We start from the raw sequence: 22,960 nt of genomic DNA, 5'->3' as shown, positions 1-22,960 counted from the left end.
ACTGCGCACGCGGCCAGGACGGAGCTGCCCCAAGCAGACTCCATTTCACCGTGACTGGAGCTCCACGGACGGAGTGTCCCCGCCCTCCGGTGCCACTTCCAGGCCTGTGGCACTAACACTTCCAACCAGGTCACAAGAGCGAATGGTGCAGACATTCGAAACAAGCCCAAACAACCAGAAGCCAGGGCGGTGTGATGCAGTGATCTCAGCATCGGCAAAATCACCGCGCACGTGGCTTTAACTGGTACCAGAGGACTGAGGGGACAGCGTCAGACCTCGGAGGACAGGACGTGAGAGGTCTCCGGAGGACGACCCACACGACACTTGGTGGTAAGGAAGTATCGCAGCGCCCCCGCGCTTACTGAGGCTTCTTGGCAGAGGCGGCTACGCCAACTCACCGACAGCAGCCTCAAAGCAGACAGACAGACATTCTACCATTAGCGTCAGAAGAGGTGGCCATTGTACGTACAAAACACAACAACTGCTGCTAAGTTCCCTGCATGAACTTCGTAGTCCTACTTCTCCCAAACCTCCGCTGACTATTTGGCTGAATACATATAAACCCCATCTCTACCGTGGGTTAATACTGGGCTCTGACTAATTTTAAGATTGCTCCTCAACTTTCTTATTTATACTAATTGATATAAAAGTATGAAATCTCCAGATGGCGCGAGCAGCTCGACAGCTGTGTGGCAACAGAGACCTATCTGGAATTCCTGGTTTTCCTCAGGACCTCACCGCAGGCAGTACTGAAGGCGTGTGACCCGCTAAGCAACACGCCGCCGCCAGGGTCCACCGGCGCCCAGCCGACTAGGGCGCTGCAGCCCGGCTGTCCCTGCGCAAACAAGATCACACACTGGCTACGGGGCTTTGCTGGGGGTCGGGGGAGGACAGAGATCACAGCCACCCTGAGGAGAGGAAAACAGGTTATTCCCAACGTATTATGGCATCTTGTTTTCTGAAGCTGGTTTCAATGAATACTTAAAACACAACCCTGAGGTTCCATTTTAACACCAAGTACAGCATGCATGGGAGAGAACAATGACCAGATGTGGGTCTGGATGCCACGACTGAATGTAACAGGTCACATTCAGTTCTTTCTGAAGCAGAAATTCGTCTGAGAGGGGCCAGTGAAATCTCCTTACAACAAATCCCAGGCAAGTGAGGGAGTTCCCTCCAAATCTGAGATGTTCTTGTAAGTGAGTGACATGGCAACCGAGGTCTTCAACGGACTCAGATGTCCCCGTGACAATCAGGAATGGGGGTCACAGAGGACGGGCTGCTGTAAACGGAGTTTCACGGCAGCTAGCCGCTGAAAACAAAGCCCGTGTCCGTCGCAGGCAGCGTGACAGGGATGTGGGGGGACAGCCAGGCCGGGACTGAAGCCACGCACTCACCTGGCTCTGAACGGAGTCGCATGTACACCTTCAGAGGCCGAGGGCTTCCGAGTTTGGCCTGAATCCTCAGTGGAGTGGCATGGGTGTGCTAAGCGCCAGTTAAGAGCGATTGCTCCAAGTAAGGAGAGTCGGGTGTGAGTTGTGGGGGAGGGTCTGAGCTCTGACAGTAACCCGGCCCTCGGAGACCCCCCGCCCCCCGCCCCGGGCAAACGGGGACATGGGACGGCCGTCTGAGGCACCCTGATGAGCCACACCCACACACAGCCCTGCGTGGCGGCCAAGCGCCCTGGGGGCTCCTCAGGACACGGCTGTCTGAACTGACCCCCCGCTCCCAGCGCGCTCTCCTTGGCCTCTCTCCACAGCTCGTTCACCAGTGGGGCTGCTGCACACAGAACACTGAGACCCTGTGTAAGGCCAGAGTCGCCCCTGTGGTGCTGGCACTTAGATCACAAACCTGTACGGTCTCGTATAAAACAGGAAAGTGCTCGCACAGCTGTATCCACAAAGAAATGAGACAGGTGCTACACTGAGAACAGGAACCCAGACCATTCAGAGTTGGAGAGCCACCACCACCCACGGAGGAGAGGACCCTCGGGCGCGGCCCCGTGAGCGCACCGTCTCCTTCCACCGCGGCAGCTCGAATGGACGGTCGAACTGGCAAGTGGGCCTCCACACAGTACAATGGGAAATATCAGCAATGCTCTCAAAAGTTGTTAAAATATCACATAAAAGACAAGGAACAGCAAGAAAACATCTAAGAAAAGCAGGCTGCGATACAACAAGCATTTGTTAAGAAAAGCTCAGAAGTGCATTAGTTCTGGTGAGAGATATATGAGCAACAGCTCTTACGAGATGTAGAACCCATTCTGTAACTATGGGCTGTCCATATACTGTCATAGTCAGAGTCTTCCGAGAGGTCTGAAGGCTCCAGACGGGAAAGGCTACTGCGACGACCCAAGGAGTCTAGACTTGATTGGTCGTCGTCAGCCAAGACGTGATTATGCATCAGGTCAGTGCCTTGCCATGCTACGACGGGGAGGGATGGAGTGACAGGCAGAGGGGAGAGGGGACGGACAAGAAGAGCCACAACCAAAAACATGAAAACAAAAGCAAAAGGTGATGGGAAGAGAAGGAAGAGAGAAAATATTGTTAAAAACTGGCAACAATGTTCATTTCTCCTTATTTACGGTGGGTTTTAATAGCACAACCCTCAGAGTAAAACTGGATTATTTAAATAAACCTAAGTCACAATATTGTTACCAAACGGTCCCTCACATAAGCCCATGTCCACAGATACTTCCACAGACATTTCCCAGGTCAACAATTCTATCCCAGTCAACTAACCGTGAGCCTCGTTCAGGACATTTGTAAGAGGAGCCATTTACGCATTTCATTAGGAGCTGTGTCTTATTCTGAAGTGGACATACTGAAGCAGGAGAGCTTCAGAGGGTTTTTGGACTGACTTCTTCAGCTCTCCCTTTCCCAGACTAGACTCCCCAGAAGTCATCTTAATGGTGGGGTCTAAACTTACCTTATCAAACTACCACCACTGTAAAAACTTCAGAGTGGAGAGAAGGGTTACGCAGGGTCCGGGTCCCTCTGGGCCCCCCCTTCCTGCCACTGCACCCCAGAGCTCGGCCAGGGGAAGAGAAAAAGTGGGAGGCCTGTTCAAACGTTCTCAGTCCTGATGCAGACCCTTTTACCGGCAGGACAAGAGACACGATGAGCCGAGAGCCACTGTGTTAACAGGGGGGCGACAGACAAAGTGGGCACAAGATGGGAGAACAGAGAGAAGCCCAAGAGCAGTCAGCAGCTGGGAGCGAGGGCACCGGCCAGGCAGCTGTGAGGGAGGCATGCAGGGACACTGCGCGACAGACAGGGCACACCACAGCACCTGCGGGCTCCGTCCTAGTCCTGCTTCTGCTCCAAGGGCGTTCCATTCCCAAACCATAACAAGAACAAGCAGTGGGCCAGTTTGGATTCCTTCAACTAAATCCCTGGAGTCTAATGAAGGTCACTACTTCCTTGAGACAGAAATCGATACCAAAGATGTCTGGCTTTATTATAATGTCTTCTTGGCATCCAAACATACACTGAAAGGAGGTGAATTTTAGGTAAAGTGTATTATCCTGTTTTTACTAAGCAATGTAGTATGAAAAGAGCTGCCTCCATTGTAATCCCACACTACCTTTCCAGCATCAAGGATCCATTTCCCCTATCCTATCTGGTCCTAAGAGTATTAGGGTTACAGCCATCTAGGACTGGACACACGAGGCCCCAGAGTGCTTAGCCCATAGTATCAGCTGAAAATAAAAATCCACGTATCGTGCAAAGCTTCTCTGACACGGGAGAACTGGAGACACATGATACAGATGACAGATAACCCACACGGTCTACAGGCCGTCCCTTCCAGGCAACCAAAGCAGCGAGGCCACAGGGACATCATGAGGCACCGTCCCCCTGATGAACAGATGAAGCTCTCACCAACACACACACAAAGCTCACGTTACCTGGTCTGTTTACCTGAGACTACCACGTTACAATTTTATTTCAAGTAATTTGAGAGAATTCTTTAAAATTTCAAATTCAAAACCCAAAACACTATGGCCACATTTTATATAACCTGAAACTTAAAACGGTTTCTTACCAAATCTATAAAACCAGTATCAAAAGACAAACTGTATTTACAAATGACCGTTTGCCTTGATGTACACCCCACTTCCAGGCCTTTCCATGTCTCCCCCACTCTGCTGACCAGTTACTATGAGTAAGTGTTCTCACAGGACAAGGACAAACAAGAGTCTCAATGCGCACACCAGACACTTAAAACACCGGCCACAGGGAAGTTTCTAGGTGATCTGCAGACTGCCCATGGGGTTCAATCCTGCCAGCCCTTTTTAGCTGTCGCCATCTTTAACAAAAGCTAAAGCGGGTGAAAATTCCCTTTCCCCCCTGTCCTTTTTATCAGAACTAGTCTGACACGAGCCAGGATGCAGATCTGAACCACCAAAGTAGAGGTGGTGGGAATGAAGCAGTGATCAGCAATGTGCCCAAAGTCAGGGTAGAAAGGGAATCCAAGACACACAACCTAACAGAAACCAGTTTCTAAGCCAGAATACATAAACCAGTTCTCGAACAAAACCAAACCCCAAAAAGCCTACCCAGAAAGGACAGTGCAGGACACCCTGTGGTTTCTGTGGTCCTGGCCCCAGGGAGAGGGGAAGGCGACCCTTTCTCCTGAACAAACCACGCGCCCCACTGCGTCTGCACCCCCATGCTGCACTCCACCTTCAAACGCTGGGAAGTTAAAGACAAAAAGAGCCCACCTTTTCCTGTCCCGACAGATTAAGGTTCCTCAACTGAGACCTTGTGCATAAAGATACAGGAAACTCAGTGGTGCTGAAATCCACCACATAAATTAGTTGGGGTCCACTTCCAAAAATGTTTAAATGCATCATTTAGAAAAGCGGGGGGTGGGGGCACTGCTAAAAAAGACTTGCTCTAGATTTATATTTTTGACAATTCTACGAATCTTAAGGAAGAAAGTCCCACTATCAACCAATAGTTTAAAGAGCTTAAAAATAACTGAACCCATCTTCTGTCTTCTAAGCACATCTTCTTACTAAGCAAAAGCTTTCTACACCCTGGCAGCACCTCCTACTTAAAGTTCCCCAGCAGAACGTTTTGTAGAAATGCGTCCTCTTAGTGGCAGCTCAGCCCCTCTGCGGGGCCTTAGGGGCACCGGGCGGGCCAGCCAGGTGTCCCTCACTGACGGCCACACACAGGGCCCAGCACAGGCCCCTCGGATGGGGACTCTAACCCCAGTGAGCCGCTGCAGTTCTTAGTCCGAGATGGTGAGACTTACTTGAGTTGAGCGTTTGCCGCGTTTTCGCGCTTGTGCAGTAAGCCTCGATGACTTTCAGAATCTGCGCGTCTTCTTCCAAAGCGGCCGTGCCTGTCAAGACACGACACGCCACAATCAAGCTAAAAGTGACAAGTAGAACAGGTCACGAACTAAAAAACAATTTCTCTCTTTTATCAGAAAATGGTTTTCTAATATTTATAAAACAGTTCTATGTTTTTAAAATATTTTTTATGTGCAACGTATCTAGCAAAAGGCTAGTACCCTAAATATGTAAAAGTGGTCTTACTAGTCCGTAGGAAAAACAGCATCCTCCCATGCTGGAATTGAAAAAAGGGCAAGGAACAAGCAAGTCACACAAAAACACCTTAAGAGAAGAGGCTTCTTCTTGCTAAGAAGTAACAAAACAAAGCCTCAGGTTTTCACCCACTGGCCTGACAAATATAAGGAAGTCTGGCAATCCCCAGTGCTGATGGGGCAGCGGGGAGCCCACAGCGGGCAGCATGAAGACCCTGGAGAGCTCCAGAAAGAGCATTTCCTCTGATCCCCCGTTCGTACAAGAGATCTCATCCCATCCTCATCCCGGATGGTCACAAAGCACTACCGAGACCTTGTCAGTGTTCTTCCAGCACTGTCCAACCACAGATCCCTCCAGACACTGGCTTCGTGTACTCAGACCACAGGCATGGAGGAGGAGAGAAGCTTCCAGACTAACAACATCGAGTGCTATCAGTCCCGGACTCGGTGCCTCGCACATAGCAGACTTCATATGATGCTATGGGGTGAACTATTCCTCTTCTCTGTTTTACTACATTTTCTACATTTTTTTGTATTTTCTAAGATATTACACTTGGGTATGTATTTTAAAAGGTTCACCTACTCTAATAAAAATGTGGAAGAACAGAAAGCTTAAGTATTTAGAAGCTATAGAAAGCCTCAACATTTTATGAGAGTAAGATATATATACAAGGCAAATCAAATATGCTGTACTAAAAATAAATACCAGTATCTTCTAGGATTTTTAGGGTTTCAGGTCTCACATTTAGGTCTTTATAATCCGCTTTGAGTTTATTTCCATGTATGCTGTAAGCAAGTGGTCCAGTTTTCCCAACACCATTGTTTGAAGAGACTGTTCTTTTTCTCATGATATATTCTTGCCTCTTTTGCCACGGACTGACCATGTAATCGTGGGTTTGGGGCTCTAGTCTGTTCCACTGGCATTATGTGTTTATTTTTGTACCTACCATACTACTGTGATGAGTACAGCTTTGTAGTGTATCTTGAAATCTGGAATTATGGTATCTCCAGCTTTGTTTTTCTTAAGATACCATATGATCCAGTAATTCCACTACTGGGTATTTACCCAAAGAAAACAAAAACATTAATGTGAAAGGATACATGCCCCCGTATGTTTATTGCAGCATTGTCTACAACAGCCAAGTTATGGAAGCAGCCAACCCGAGGGTCCACCAAGAGATGAACAGATAAGGAAGGTGGTGGACACACACACACGCACGCACACGCACGCACACACAGGAATATTATGCATCCACAAAGGGATGAGATCGTGCCATCTGTGACAACATGGGCGGACAAAGCGTATATTACACCAAGTGAGTGAAGTAAGTCAGACTAAAAAAGACAAATACCATGATTTCACTCATATGTGGAATCTACAATAAAAACAAATGAACGAACAAACAGCAGCATGAGACTGGTAAATACAGAGAACTGATGGCTCGGGGTTAGGAAAACAGAGCAGATGAGGGGGAGTGGGGGATCGAGGCTTCCAGTTAAGGCATGAGTAAGCCCCGGGGATGGGAGGCCCAGCACGGGGCATACGCTCAATGGCGGGACGCGCTGTGTGCTCACGACACACGGGGGCCACACTGGTGCTGGGCCTCGCAGAGCATCCAGACGTCAAACCACCACGGGGCACGCCCGAAGCTAACCTAACGTTGTGGGTCAACTACACTCAAAATAAAATTTACAAAGAAAACACAAATTTCAGCACCCAGAGTTGAAGAGCTATTGAGAAATGGATCTATCGCCACTGACTGGAGCCCATCATGTACACGACAAGCTCCTCCCTCAGGAGTAAGAGAGGGTCTTCCTCACTTCATTTCAGGACCTGCTGAATACGGCAACTTCACAGGCACGTCGTTCCACCTCTGCCCAGGGGACTGCAATCTGTGCCTGGGCCTACCTGTCCAGATGATAGGATGAGACGGCTATGCTGGAGGTGAGTCGGTACGCACGCATCACCCGACGCCCAGAGGCAGCACGGACCCCAGAAAGGACGCTCGCTGGCCTCCCCAGGACGGAGCTCATGGCTACCGCCGAGCTTGCTTTCCTCGCAGTCCCTATGTGGCAGAGGCCACCCCACAAACAGAAACTTCCAGGACTCTGAATGTCAGCAAGACTAAAAGAACTCGGGAAAGCTCCGTGTGACTCCGGGGAGCACCAGAGAGGTACAGGAATTATGGTATGGCTGACATCTCTCCTCCAACCCACACGGAATCCCTGGTTCCCTTTCAGCCCCCGGTCCCTCCAAGTTCCCTCCGCTGGCTCCTCAGCTCCCCAGACCCACCATCGCATCTCATGGCCTGAGCAGCCGTGTCAGCAGGCGAGCAGCTCCGAATCCTCACCACCCGCCTTTCCACCAGCCTCGGGCCTGGGATTCCTCCTGCAGGAACCCTTCCCAGCCTCGGCAAGACTGCGCGGGGGGAGGGGGGGGCAAGTCCCGTGGGCTCTAGGACATCTAGCAGCATCCCTGGCCTCTACTCACTATAAGGCAGCAGTGCCCACACCCAAGTGTAACAACCAAAAAGGCCTCCAGACGTGAGTATCTCCAGAGGGGGCAAAGTCACCCCCGGCTGAGAAACCACAGCTGCAGGCTCCCTCTTCAAAGAAATCTGAACTCTGTCCACGTTGGCCCACTACACCGTCATCACCTGGGCCAGCCACCACCCGATCTTCCTCACCTGGATCAGTTCACCTCCTACCTGGCCTCCCTACTCCCACCTCTGCTCGCCTGAACTCAACACAGCAGTCAGCGATCGTGTTCAAAGCAAGGCCCATCACACCCTCCACTCACAGCAGGACTGCAGCGGCCCATCTGCTCAGGGCGCCTCTGGGAATCAGCTCTCACTACCAACCCCACCACCTCCCACGTGAGCCCCATGGGCTCCTTGCTGTCCCACAGACCTACCCTTCAGTAGAAACAGACAGGAGACTAAACAGGCAGATAGTGTGCTGGTGCAAAGGGTGGGGGAGGGAGGGCCGCTGGGCCACTTTAGAGGGCGCAGCTGGGAGGTGTGGGGAGAGGGCACCGGGTGGAGAAAGCAGCCCAGGCACTGGCTCCAGAGCCCCCAAGGCAGGACTCTCTCCTCACCCATACATTAGTGTCCTGGGAGTGCAACCCTGCTCTGCATGCTCAGGATCTGGGGGAGGACCGCCATGATGGCAAGTGACGCCGTGCCCACTGCAGTGCCGAGCGGTGTGAGCGCTCACGTTCGTGGAGCTGCCTCTAGGCCCCTCCCTGCATCTACCACTTCCAGCTCATCACCCATATCAGGACAAGTGGGGGGGCGGCCCGCGTGCAGGCCCCCTGGACTCCAGGGATCCTGCAGAGCCCCCGAACCAAGCGGCCCCCTTCCCTGGAGTGACATCAGCCACACTCACGTTCTGACTACAAACACCTCTGCCACGAGTCTTCTTTTATAAATGAATCCCTGAAAGTTCCCAAATAAATACAGCAAAAAAAAAAAGAGCAGTGCTCCACAAAGTCAGGAAGACCCGTGACAGGTCCTGGGCCACAGCAGCAAGGAGGCAGAGCCCACCCCTTCCCTGAGGCTGCCACTGCCTGGGCCGTCCCCCCCTTGAGGTCCTCCTGCAGTGCAGACAGTCCCACAGCCGTCCCACGGAGCCCCTCCTGCCTGTGGCACCGGGAAACAGCTCGGCAGTGGGAAACAGCGGGTGGGCACATGCACAATCTCTCCAGTCACTTCTCGAAATAGCTCTACTTGCTCACCATCTATCAACGGAGCATCTCCCATGGGAGAGGCTGTTCGGGAGATCAAGTGCCGAATCCAGCGCCACTTCCGGCATTTCCCGAGTTCACAGCCGGGCAGCGAGGGTCAGACACGCATACAGGGAAAAGCGAGACCTCGGGCTGCGGAGCAAAGTGGGGGTGTCCCCCGGACACGTGGAGACACCTGGTGCAGCCCAGGCCAAGGAGGGGGCCGGACAGAACAGGTGGTCCCCCTGCACCCCTGGCCTGGGTTCCCAGAACAAATGATCACAGAGGCCAAGAGACCACAAGCCGTTCCATCGAGGGGAAAACCACGCATGTGCTTCATCACTAGGCAGCTCTCCTGCTCGTGGGCATCACCGCTGGAAGGGTTCACCGCCCTTGCTCCTCAGTGTCCTTTAGACAAGATGTTAAGGCTCAGACCCCGACAGCTGACGCCTCCGGAAAGCCACCAGCCCTGTGTCTACGCCGTGCGCGCTGCGCCCGAGACGGGCCCGTGTCCTCTGCCACACGTGGTGTGTACTCACTTTTCCGCAGTGCAAACTCTTCGTCGGAAGGCTTCCGCTCAGGCTTGCGCTTAGGTAGCAACTTTTTCATGGTCTTGGGACTCTTACTAAGATCCTAGAGAAAGAAAAAGGGGAAAAAGTGCTGACATATTCCAAAGGCAGGAATTTTTCCTGGCGTGACGGTGAGAGTCACTGACAGCATGAGATAGAAGTTTCTACAGCCGCTCAAGGTAAAGAACTCCCTACTTTACTCGTGCTGGGCTTCCTTGGCCAGCTGCTGAGCATTCATATAAAAGCAAAAGCAAGAGGCACAGGCTCTGACGAAAACCCTCGTGTCCCTCGGACCCGTCGGCACTGTGACGACACGGTGTGGAGGTGCTGCGGGCTCGTGGGCCGACCCAGCCGCAGATGCACGCGTGCTGCTAATTCTGGAGCAGACCCATCTGCTGCAGCGAACCAGGAAGCCATCAGGAAAACAAGGCTATTTTTCGAGGAAAGGCAGAAGCCTCCAGAGAGGAGGAAAGGGAAGACGACCTGCCCGTGGGCTCTGAGTGCAGACGCACGGACGACAGAGCAGCGGCCCCACCGCCTGGGCATGGGCACACAAGCTCATGGCGGAGGCACGATGCGACGATCCGCCCCTTCCCGCTCAAACACAGCGACTAAAGACCGCAGAGAACGTCCGCAGGGACAGGCCAGGCTCCAGCGGCCAAGCATGTATAAGATCCTGGTGAGGTCTCACTGCTGCATCACTCAAGTCACACAAACCATTCGTGAGTCTCACGACAGGAAGCCAACGTGACATGCGCTATGGGAGGAATCAGACCAAAAGCACAGAAGGAACACAGCTCGGGTTTGGAAGGTAGCTCTTCAAAAGCTCTTCCGCTAAACTGCACAAGCTTTTAAAAATGTGGCAGAAATCAGTGTCCAGAGAAGTAACTGCAGCAAGTGTTCCACAGCCCCGGGCAGCACGCCATGCTCACGCAGGCCACGATCCCCCCACCCGTGGGCCCAGGACTTGCACGAAGGGTCTGGAGGGGCTCAGGGACACGAGGCGACGGTTACCCCAGCACTGGGTCCAGCAAAGCAGGTGCAGCCCAGACAGCAAAACCAGATGCTCAGGTTCACGGCCACACCTCTCCCCTCATGCTTTGTGCTCCATGACCGGACACTCTCCACCCACCCTTCCTCAACAGCAGGGAGACCCCCACCGGCACGGCCGGCACCATCTGCACAAGCTAAATGGGTAACAGATCCCCACATTCGTCACATAACTGCCCACAGCAAAACAACCTCGGACTTGGGCATGTGATCACCAGCAAGACAGAGGTCATAAACAGCAAAATTCATTAACAAAAACACATCAAGGACAGATCATCACCTATGTAATACTTCTGTGGGTCGTAAAACATGTAGGGCTGCTGGCAAGGATGGGGGGGTTCCAGGGCCTCGGGCAAACGCGACCTCAGACGGACAAGAAGTGCCCCAGGACGTGCCACCTCACACCCTGCGCTCAGACTCGCACTCAGGCTGTGCACGCCTACTCACAGGCTCATGACCACACCCAGCACTTCAGTCATGAGCTTCCTCAAGTGCAAGTATTTCTCAGGTAGTTAAGGTAGTTCGTGTCCTGAACGCAGGTGCAGCGTCAGCAGCCTGGTGTGACCATGCAAGACGGACATGCCGCAGACGCAGCTCTCCAACACACTGCTGCAGAGCCGTGTGCTCCCACTTTCATCTGTGCATGTTCTCTTCCTCTCAAATAGCTCCCGGTGACCAACGCAGGGTTCCGGGGCGGCCCTCACTCGCACCTGGAAAAGGGTCAGAAAGCCTCGGCAAGACCCACCATGGATCAGGTGCACAAAGTGAACTCAGGCTCACCCGAGGTGGGTGAGCTCCAGGCTCCCGGCGGCCGGAAACAAGGCCCATCCGCGAAGGGCACAGAGCATCTAATTCTAGCTGAAGCAGAAGGGAAGGACAGAAGAACCAAGGCGGACCTTCACGGTTCTGAGGCGAGTTTGTATTTGTCTTACGTCACAGAATCACAGACAGAAATACAGAATGAAGCACAGAACAGACAACCTAACACGCCGAGATGTCAAGTTCGCAACTCGCCTGCGCCCAGACCTCACCTCCTTGTAGCAGAGTGCAGCCGAGGGCCGCAGGGGGGGTGCGGGTCGCAGGCAGCTCAGGCTCCACGGCTTGGGGGTCTTCGGAGGCTCCAGGGGCCCCCAGTTGATGGTGGTGTGCGGAGTGCCATGGTGGGAGGGGTGGGGCAGCGTGTGGTAGGCAGGCGTCAGGGGTACTGGCTTGCTGTCCGCGTGCTTGCTGGATGGGGCGATCGGATGGGAGGGGAGCTACAGGGGGAAGAGAGAGTGAAACACCACAGCTGCCATCAGGGTCCCCTCAACCAGACCCACGAGGTTCTGCCCATTTCTGAAACACTCCCAGATTGTCATTTCTTTAATCTCCAACCCCAAGCAGTCAGCTTCTGGGGCACCCGTCTACTGTGCGTCAGGGCAGCTTGGGGGAGCAGGCAACAGGATGCGGAGGCCCAGACCCAAGCACCCCACTGCCACCTTTATTTGCCACGGAGTAGCATTTGCAACAAGGTGTTCCATTTAGCATAGATCAGAATTTTGTAAAAGAACAGGCATTTCTTGTACTGAGAATGTGGTTATGGGGGAGGGTAATTCTCCCCAGTCACATATTTACTGCCTGGTGATTTAGGGGTGGGATAAATGCCTGTTTCCATTTAAAAAGTTTTCCCAAGACACAGCCAGGCCCATTCCTGTTGATGGCTATAAAACCAAAGTACAAAACCATATTGCCTGTAAAGCTTAAAGTATCTTACGGTCTCTTTGCAGAAAAATTTTGCCAATCCCTAGGGTAAAACAAGTTATTTTCTCACAAAAACCAGCTTTAATCAAAATAAAGTTATATAAAATCTAGTTTCTCAGAAAGATAATGGGGTTCATATTCCTAGAAAACCCCCAAATATTCCATTACAGTGACAATTAAATGCAAAGATGTTCAATAAAATAATACTCAGAATCAGCCAGTGACCTCAAATTACCCAAAACAACAAGGCATGCTTGATAAAAGAGCGAAGTGTTCTATGAGCTGGAAATCAGGGTGAGATCACCATTCAAAAGAACCGCCTATTTGAAACACACGCTTAATGAGAAGCCTGGCAGTGGCTAATGCCACAGCACCCCAGGGCAAGAGCAGGAAACTTCCCGCAGTAACCACGGGCCCATCCCGGCCGCGTCTGCGCGTGTATGTGTGCGTGTGCGTGTGTCTTGTAACAGGCTATACAACCACTACATAACAGTTTTCTGAAACGACGTAATTCACAAAGCGAAATTATGTAGAACATCTCTTCTAGCAAACATCATAGTAAATAATATTGGGATTTGTTTCTCCTTAAAAAGTCAAAAGAGGGAATGGTCTACGCTAAAATGAGAATATTCCAGCTGGCCACAGCTAGATCACAGGGAGAATACATAACACCTCAAAGAGGAAATTCTCTAGGAAAAATATGTAACATTTCAAATGCCTGTTTGTGAGAAACACCGCCAGTGTTCAGAGAACAAAGTTTTACCTGGTGTGAAATCCCTCTGTTTGGTTTCAAGGTGTTGCTGACAATATGAAGAAGCACTTCCATTTTTCTTTATAAACATTCACATATACATACAATATCTTTGGAACAAATTTAGTTCCATGTAAGCTAAGCCTCTTTAGTATTTTTTTTTTAAAGTACAGAGGAGTTATAAATGGCAGAGCCATTCAAAATGAAACGTTAGCTAAAGCAAACAAGTAGTCTCAACCTCCAAACTGTCAAGAGAAACCAAGTAAGATAAAACTGAGCTGAATGTTACGCTACAGGGGCACCTGGGTGGCTCAACTGGCTGAGCGTCCGACTCCTGATTTTGGTTCAGGTCATGATTTCAGGGTCCTGGGATCGAGCCCCGCGTCCAGCTCCCTGCTCAGTGGGGAGTCCGCTTGAGGATTCTCTCTCTCTCCCTCTGCCCCTCCCCCTGCTTACACAAGTGCGCTCTCTCTCAAATAAATCAATCATTTAAAAAAAAAAAAAGACGTTCCACTACAGCCACTCTTCCTGAGCAAAAACCTGACTGCTAAGGACAATGAATGTAGAAACGAACCACATGGTAGAAAGTCCAAATAAAGATCATGACCATCTAATAGGGATGTGAGGAAAACTGACCACCTGGAAATACTGTGCATTCACAGGTCACCTGTGAAAAGGTGTGCATGCTTCAATATTGTGGGAGAAAGTTGAGGGAGGTTACAAGGACTTGATACCAGTCTCTTAAGCATAAAATACCAGGAAAGAGAGGTTTTAAACATGGACACTTTGTGCTGAGATACTTTGAAATGTTTAAGTATTTAAAAAGTCAAAGAGTGGGGCGCCTGGATGGCTCAGTTGGTTAGGCGACTGCCTTCAGCTCAGGTCATGATCCTGGAGTCCCAGGATCGAGTCCCACATCGGGCTCCCTGCTCGGCAGGGAGTCTGCTTCTCCCTCTGACCCTCCCCCCTCTCATGCTCTCTCACTATCTCATTCTCTCTCAAATAAATAAAATCTTTAAAAAAAAATAAATAAATAAAAAGTCAAAGAGCTGGTGAGCTCTTCTAAGTAGAAGATGAATGGATTTCTTAAAATCAAAACAATGATTAGATTCTCAGGAAAAAAACAAAAACAAAAACAAAATCCATGGACTGCTGGCTCTTGAGGTTTCAGGTGAAAACCCCCATAATCTGGTCTCCCAGGCCCCCCTCGGAGCCGATGCCAGCAATCCACGTGCAGGCAGGCAGAGCCCAGGAGGCAGCAGCGTGAGGCAATCAGCGATGCCGCCGGACACGCCGGTACCCTCAGGGAATCAGGCCCGTATCTGCGCTCTCGGTCCAAGTATCGATCACGCTTCACTGTACTTGCTCACTCGCTCACAAGCCACCAAAGGCTGACCCCCCAGTGTGGAAGCAGAAGTACAGGGATCCTTACGGTGTGAGACGGCACAGAATGCGGTTTGACGGTGGGGTTGCCAACAGAGGTGACCTTCGTCTGCTTCTGTAGGTGGTCCACCCACTCATGGAGATCCTGCTGGTTGTTGCAGGACACTAAGATCCGCTCAATCATGCTCCCTGGAAGCGAGAAGAAACAGGCTGAAACGGGAAAACAGGCAGAAAGCACACACAGGCACACACACACCCAGAGTAGAATTGAACAGCGCTTAACCATCAGCCCTCGGGACAGTCCAGCAAGAATCTGCACACAAATGGAAAGCTGCCTCTCATCACCGTGACAGAGAGTATCCACAAAGTCTGTGCCTATCACCTGATATTTCAAATGCATTTCTATGATTTTCACTGTCCTCAAGCTTTGTGATTGTCATTCCTGTCGTTGGTAGCTTTCCCTAAAAAAGACCCCCCCCCACAAAAAAAAAACAATTAGTGCTTTTCTAGTAAAGAAGGTACCATTATCAAAATAAGTATTAAATGATTTTAGAAATGGCAGAGGAACTGTGTAAACCAAAAAAGCTCTTTGTGCCATATGCATTTATATTACAAAATCTCTAGGTCAAATAAGAAATCATAACACTCTAATCAAAAAAAAAAAAAATGGAGCCAGCAGTAAGGTACAGAGCAACAACCAGAACAAAAACAAATTCCATCTGATGTGTTCCTCTAAACATAAACACCGGGACACAAGAACATGGCCTATTAGGACAAAAAACTAGAGTCTACAGTAGTTATTTCAGATGCAATATGCAAAGGAGGCACTGATTTGCCTCACAAAGAAATTCAGAAGAAGTTCTGAGTTGGAAGGCAAAACGGGGAAGTTGGAGCAAAAGGAACTGCACAGGAGTTGCACTTGACTGTCCACCGACCAAGCTGGTAGTTATGCCGAGCGCTGCACAGAATGCAGCAAACGGCTGGGAACCAGAATGGGAAAGGTCAGTGGACAGACACCATTAGAACAGGGCTGCAAACGAAGCATCAGCAATGGCTAAAAACAAAACGTATTCCCGCGGCACACGGTGATGGAGACTTAAGGAAAAGTCTGTCGGTGCTTTCTCGGGGGCAGGACACTCGGCGGCTCCCAAAGCAGTGGTTGTCCGCAAGGGAGGGGGCCCGAGAGGGACAGCAGCAGTGCCACGGCCGGCTGGGCACTCCCAACCCGTCAAGGAGCTGCCCCGCACCCTCCGGCACCCACGGTGCTCTCCCCGCCCCTCCCACACAAGCAGAGCCTGTCCGGAAGTTCACCCAGTAGCACGCTGGACTGTGCTTGGCACTTCCACGGTCGGGGAGACTTGAAAACTGCTCTATGCTGCACTCAGCAGTGTAAGCACAGCTTGGGGAGGTGCTACGGGGACGAAGGGGCAGTCCCGTGTTGAACCCGGCACCGACACCAGTAGACGGCACGTGCCTGCACTGAAAGCTCTTCCCGTCCCTCAGAGCCAGAAATGGGGACTGACGGTACCCACAGCATGGGTCACAGCACCAGACACCCTTCCCCGGACACTCTACACAGAACGGGAAAGTGGGGTCCCGTTGGGGGCATGAGGCCTCCAGGGGCACGTCAATGCCCACATCCAGGGCAAACGTGGCGTGGACACCAGCCTCATCGCCAGGGGCCTGAGCCCACCCCAAACGGCAACCTCTGCCCCCCGGGTCCGAGCAGGGCCCATCCTCAGCCTCGTGGGGTACGAGACATGAAGCGAGAGCAGGCCAGTGGGAAGGACTCGGCTTCACGCTTACTGGGGCTGCCTAACAAGGCAGAGCTGCCCGTGTGGGGGAGCCTGGGTCGGTGGCATCTCATCCACAGACGCCTGCTCCACAGCACACTGACAAATTCAGAGGAGCTGTTTGTCTGGGTTCACCTGCACACAGCAGCTTTATCACCTCCAAGTGCTCCTTCTGCAGTAAGTGGGCGACAACTGCCCCTCTTTGGGCGGCAAAGCTTTCTGCGGAGGCAGAAACACGCCACGGGCGCCTCGACTCCGGGTCACCCGCGTTCGTGTCCCGGACAGAGAGCATACTACGTCTGAAGAAACTCAGAAAACGAAGGGCTGACTCCCTCTGCAGCAGGACCTGGGAGGGAGCGGCGGGGAGGACCCGACCCTCTGTGACCACACAGAAAAAAGGCTGTGACGCCAGAAGCACCGACTAGACAGCAAACAGCTACGTAACAGCCCACTGTAAATTTCTGTAGAGAAACAACGCATCCCCCGCCTTGCATTTTCTTCTTAAATCAGCTCACCCCTCTTCTCAGAGAGTGCCAGCAAGACGACTACAAAGAAGAAGGTTAAGTGGTCACTTGCCGCTCCTCGCATCAGCCGCCCCGGCCGGTCTCCTGCAGCGCCGCGGCTTCTGGGACCTCCCAGCCCGCGCCCTCCCACTAGCCCAGCCCGCCGCTGCCGCCACCGCACGGTGGCCAGGAAGGCAGCAGCTCCGAGATGGGACTTCGGGTGGTGACACAGCTGGTGGGCACCTCAAGCAGCCCGCGTCCTTAGGAGGCAGCCCACAAACGTCGCTGGTTTCCTCCTGCTTGTGCTTCGATGAACACGAGACTCCGTCTGCACGGGCCCACGGAAACGTGGCCAGGAGCTACGTGTCCATACCGAACGAAGGAACGCTGTGCGTACAGCAGTACGAACAGAACGCGAGCACAGACACGAAGTACTTCACCCAAAAATCCAAACTACGCCTGGAACAGACTCTTAGGTCCACAGTAAACAATAAAATATAAATTTAAAATGTATTTTACCTGATAGATAAAACCACTCATCCTAGGACTGGCAGACAACATTAGCAAAATATTTGGGAAGAGCAGAAGGTATCTCTCATTCTTTTCCTAATGTAAAAGAACAAACAAATCCAAGTAATTTTGTTTTTAAAACATACAGATGTGAGAACAAGTATCTACATTAGATCCTATGAAACATGTACCATATTTCCTTGTTTCTACCAAATTCTATCAGCTAAAATAAATGGAAACAAAATTATGATAAAGTCTTAGACTTACAAGTAGCCCCTGTAGCATCTTTCAAAAAAAAAAAAAAGTTGGTTAAGGAGTTCAGCTCTGCCATTAACTCTTTTTAATTACTCTAAAATTTTTTTTTATGTTTGAGAGAAAATAAAGAACTCATAAAGTTTGGGGGTTGTGGCGGAGAACAGGTGGACCTTTCAAGCTGAAGGAGGACAGGATAAAATGTTAAAATCAACTTTAGTCTATTAATAATTCCTGGCACTTCTCTTAAAGCCTGATACATCAATTCAATGTTGTTTTCATCCATGCTACAAATCTTACCTAGTTCACATGAAAGACTTAAAAGCATTTCTATTAAAAACCACTTGCTTCAAAAAGGTTTAAAAAAAAAAAAGCCTCCGAGAAACCACGACGAAAGGACAGATTCCTGGGAATGTAAAGAATGCAGACGGCCCTTTCCACGAGCGGCCATTTCCACACGGGCCGCAAATGCTGAGGGGTCCAGAAGCAGGGTCCTCCGCAGTCCTCCAGTGCCAGTCACATGCCACAGGCCTTGAAAACAGGTTGCGCACTTCAAACTTGTGTGACAGCCCTTCCTACGTGCCGTGCACAGAGGTGTGCAACGCGTGGCGGGAGTCCTCAGAGCCCAGGCCCTGAGAGGCCCCCTCAAGAAACCTGTCCGACCCACCACCATCTTCCCAGGCACGGCTTGGAACCACTGTCTGAGCACACCTATTCATGCTTCATAGATCTCACATTATTAAAAAAACAAAGTAAAGAAACATTTCCCAACAGGGGAGCTTGGGTGGCTCAGTCACTGAGCGTCTGCCTTCGGCTCAGGTCATGATCCCGGGGTCCTGGGATCGAGCCCCAAGTCGGGCTCCCTGCTCAGTGGGAAGCCTGCTTCTCCCTCCCCCACTCCCCCTGCTTGTGTTCCCTCTCTCGCTGTGTCTCTCTCTGTCAAATAAATAAATAAAATCTTTAAAAAAAAAAAAAAAAGAGAAAGAAACATTTCCCAACATTTAAAAGTGCATGATTAAAAGACTTTCTGGAAAGATTTGGAGTCTTTCAGTCAATGTAGTAGACTAGAAATCACGATTTCCTACAGTCCCCAAACTGACGTTAGTATCGGTTTTCTTACTGTCCTAAGAGTTTCAAGTTTGCAAATGGGTCTTTAGCATATTTTGATCATGTTAATTACTGTTCTTGGTTTGTTTTGTTTTGACACACACAAAGGTAGGACAAAACTCCGGAAGAGACGCTTGCTTGGTGAGCAAGTGAATGGAACTCCCACACAGGGAAACAAATCGTGGTTTCCCCTGGTGGTGATACAAGAGTCTACACTCATCTCTCACTTAAACCAAACCCACCAGGTACTGGATTTCCACAACTGCCAACCAGGAGAGAGGACACAACAGGCTGAATGATCTAAACCACCGAAGACAGACTTCCTAGAGTGATCGCGTCGGCAGGAAGGCCCAGGCAGGTGGGGACATACATCCCGCTCCGCAGCAGACACCCGTGATGCAGGTCGTGTCTGGACGCCACCCTTCAGGTGACACAGGCTGATCATCACTCGTCCTGGCTGACTTACGCTGGTCAAGTGGTCCACTGTGAGCTGAGCCTCACTAACAGCAGAACCCACTTTTATGTCACACAAGGACAAAAGGCAGATACCAAATTAGGATACAAGAATCCTATTAAATTTGACATTCCTTTAAAATCGCTTATTATGCGATCATAAAAGCATAACATTCTAAAGTATTTACATTCTTGACTGTCACTGAGGAATCTGAGAAAGCATTTACAAAACAAATTATACTGAATACAAATTATGTTCAGCTCTCAACTCCATTTTTCCCCAAGGCACCTTAAATTGTTTCAAGAAAGACACTCTGGAGATGGGAACAGGACCGCCACCAGTCCAACAGCCACCTCGTCCCTCCACTCCATTCCCACCGCTCTGCAGAGGGGGGCACAGCGCACAGCACTCGGGCCCTGCGTACCTCACTCCCGGCGCACTGAACCATGACCTGGGACATGTACACAACGCTGCCCAGGGTCGTGATGTCATCTCCCTCCCAGCTCCGGATGGCCTCCGTCAGAATCTGCAATTCTAGTTCCTTCCTTTTCCGTACTTCCTGACACTGGGCCTGAGACACAGAATACCACTGTTAGAAGACAGAGAAGCTTCCAGAACCTCAAGTACTGGCCATATTACTTTGTTTCTTCTTGAGACAGATAGTCCACTGAATGAGGATGCGCTGAATTCACGAGCACGGAATTAAGAGGGACAACACCCATGGCACTCTGGACTGGTTTTAAACTGGAATTTTCTGGTTTTACTGGTCTCTGCTAGTGCAAAGGCTGAGCAGGGGACCAAGAGCAAATGCTGTGAGGCACATTCCAGAAACACAGGGGATGTGGCAGCATGGTGACAGAGCGGGACTGAACTCATCCTCGCCAAAGACACTGCCCGTGGAGGAGGACCTTTGCAAGTAACTATAGATCAAACATGCGCTGCCTTTTTAAAGGTTAAACTATTTGTAATTTTCCTGGTGTCCACAGCCCAGTAAAGCATGTGAATTTACCGCCATGGTAAATAAACTACCATGTTCATTTTTACTTGAGTACACCCAAATTCTAGCCCTCGGTATCTTTTACCATCGGACATTTTTAGGTGACAAAAAATTTTTCTACATTCCCTTGTCATAATAATGCCTGGGGGATAAAGCCATTACATCTGGCTTAATCACTTACCGAGAGATTTTTGAAGGCAGTCATGGATTTCTGAATATCTTGTCTATCTGGATGATAATCCTTTGAATAGAAGAAACACTATTAGTTTTCATAATGTAAAGTTTTTTTTTCTTTAAAAGGCACTCTACAGACTAGCTTGAAACTTTCCCAACACTTTTCAACCCACAGCAGATCTTATTTTCTCAGCATTAAAGTGCCATTCTTGTTCTCACAGAGCCGCTGGACTCCGGGGAAAGAACAGCGTGAGAAGAGAGAAGCCCGAGGCAGGGGTCTGCACCCACCCCGCTCCACCCAGCCTCCCACGGGGCCTCTGCGGCTCTGGCGTCCCAGAGCGGAGGTGGGCACGGGGCAGGGGCCGCAGGGCCCACTCTTCACAGGGAAAGTGTGCCAACCCTCCCCCAGACAGCAGGCTGGACACAAGTGTCTGCCAGGCCTACAGCCTACTACTGAAAAGACAGACACATCTGGATCAGGAACTGATGGACTCTCTTACCATTACTGCTGTACAAACACTGCCCTGACCACCTGCGGCTAAGTGTCCCTCATAGGGCATCTCAGTGCCACTCAACACCGAGATTAACGTTCTCTAGTTTTTGGAGACTTTTCTAACAGCAGCAGTGGGTGACAGAGGAGATGAAGGACGACATGCTTTTTATGGAGCTGGGATAAGCAGAAAACTTGGTATCTCACAGAACCATTTCTGAAACTCCGTTACGTCAAACCCCTTAAAGCACGCTGGTGGGTTCTGGCCCCCGAAGTGGACTGGGAGTTTCTCTGACTGGGTATCGGATCCCGAGCGACCGGCCCGCGGCACACAGTACCTCCATGTGTCTCTCCAGCTCCTTGAGCAGCGTGGGGTACTTGTCCAGGCGCATGAACGGTCTGCTGAGGCCGGTGGTCAGCACCAGGATCCCCGGGCTGCTTGCGCCTCTGGTCTCCATGAACTCTCCCAGCTGCTCGCTGCGCAGCCGGCGGCCACGTGGGGAGAGCAGACGGCGGTTAGCGCGTGCGCACAGGCAGGGGACCACACTCTGCCCACCAGCAGCACCAGCCGGTGAGGGGCAACGGGGTCTCTAACACCTCCCACTTGGCCACCCGGGTGCTGGCTACACTGGGACGCCGAAGGGGACAACCCCAGGGGGTTCGTGCCGTGACTGCTCTGGACAGGAGCAAGAACAGCCGCGCAGAAGCGAACACTGGCAATTCCACTCACGAAAGGCCACCCCCGCAAGTTCACACGGGAGCGTCCAAATTCCAGCAAGCGTTCTCCAAGCCAGAACGGACTTCGATTATCTGGGCACCTCGAGGTGGTTTTAAAAAAAAAAGAAGGCAGAAGACGCTTCAGTGCCACCACGCACTGGACCAGGGCACTGCCTAGGCGCCTACCGGTCCAGCCCACGGCCCCGGAAGCATCCTGTGAGGAACGAGCCCGAGACAGCACAGTCAAGTAACTGATCCACTTGGGCTTTACAATTTCAAAAGCACTGTTCCATCATCACTTCACTCAGCCCTCACGATATTTAAAGAACGTCACCCACGTTTGAGATGAGGACACTGAGCGCATATTCAGAGATTAAAGAAGCTGAAAGCCCGCATACTTCCCGCGCTCCTGTCACCCTCATCCCATTTCTCCTCTAACTTCCACGACCAGCACACTGGGTCTGCCCTGAGTGTTTCAGTTCAACAGCTACGTCGTCTGGAACGGGCCAAGCAGGCCAGGAGTGCAGCGGTGGGCATCAGCTCGGTCAGCGACACGCACGTCAGGACTCACACCGGGGACCGGACCTGTCCACCTGTGCCTCTCCTGCACCCCTGTTCTCCTGTTGCCCCTACATCACTCCAGGCATGGGGACGGGAGGGACAGACAAGCTGGGGGAGAGGACACACCAACTCAGGTGCTGAGCCCCCATGTCACCTATGGGCAAGAACACTAAGCAAAGCCAAAAAATATGAAAACCCTGAAGATTAACTGAGCAGTTATAACTCAGTGTGGGTGACCTGATCTGACCCCAGGGACCCCCAGCCCTGCCTCACCTCCTCTGCCCCCCTCAGCCCCAACTCAGCTACACCTGCCCACTGCCCAAGCTCCTTGGAGCACCAGCCACACTAAGGGCTCCTGGTGAAAATGCATACCCTTTCGGTATCGAAATCCGTTCAAAATGTATACCCTGCTAGTTCAAAAGGACTACGACCGTCTCCTATAGTTCAACCAGAAGGACTTCACTCGGAAATGCGAGGACAAGAATCGGTGTCGGCACAACCTACCTCTTACCCAACCGCGACTGATCTCACGCATCCACGGGGAAAGCAGTTCACTTAACTAAACCAACTGAGAAATAAAAGGTTTCACATTTCAGGTTGAAAACAAAGGAATCAATCATTATGAAACT

General features: G+C 51.2%; 1 protein-coding gene across 4 annotated transcripts in view; it reads right to left on the bottom strand.

Moving 5' to 3' along the window:
- The window catches only part of ARHGEF7 (Rho guanine nucleotide exchange factor 7), a 125,289-nt gene that overhangs the window by 5,905 nt on the left and 96,424 nt on the right, over positions 1 to 22,960 (bottom strand). For 3 of the 4 annotated variants that reach the window (XM_081815211.1, XM_031035863.2, XM_031035866.2), the window contains 10 exons: positions 21,392 to 21,530; positions 20,571 to 20,630; positions 19,817 to 19,963; positions 17,589 to 17,675; positions 15,156 to 15,234; positions 14,823 to 14,962; positions 11,931 to 12,155; positions 9,820 to 9,913; positions 5,263 to 5,352; positions 2,247 to 2,423 (listed from right to left, as the gene is read on the bottom strand). In XM_081815211.1, coding sequence (XP_081671337.1) covers positions 2,247 to 2,423; positions 5,263 to 5,352; positions 9,820 to 9,913; positions 11,931 to 12,155; positions 14,823 to 14,962; positions 15,156 to 15,234; positions 17,589 to 17,675; positions 19,817 to 19,963; positions 20,571 to 20,630; positions 21,392 to 21,530 — 1,238 coding nt within the window. The remainder of the gene's footprint in view (positions 1 to 2,246; positions 2,424 to 5,262; positions 5,353 to 9,819; positions 9,914 to 11,930; positions 12,156 to 14,822; positions 14,963 to 15,155; positions 15,235 to 17,588; positions 17,676 to 19,816; positions 19,964 to 20,570; positions 20,631 to 21,391; positions 21,531 to 22,960) is intronic. The other variant, XM_081815212.1, reaches the window with a different exon arrangement.

Source organism: Leptonychotes weddellii, chromosome 3 (assembly GCF_054177405.1).
Source record: "Leptonychotes weddellii isolate Sample4059 chromosome 3, ASM5417740v2, whole genome shotgun sequence".
Lineage (NCBI taxonomy): Eukaryota > Metazoa > Chordata > Mammalia > Carnivora > Phocidae > Leptonychotes > Leptonychotes weddellii.
This window is presented reverse-complemented; position numbering and strand designations above follow the sequence as displayed.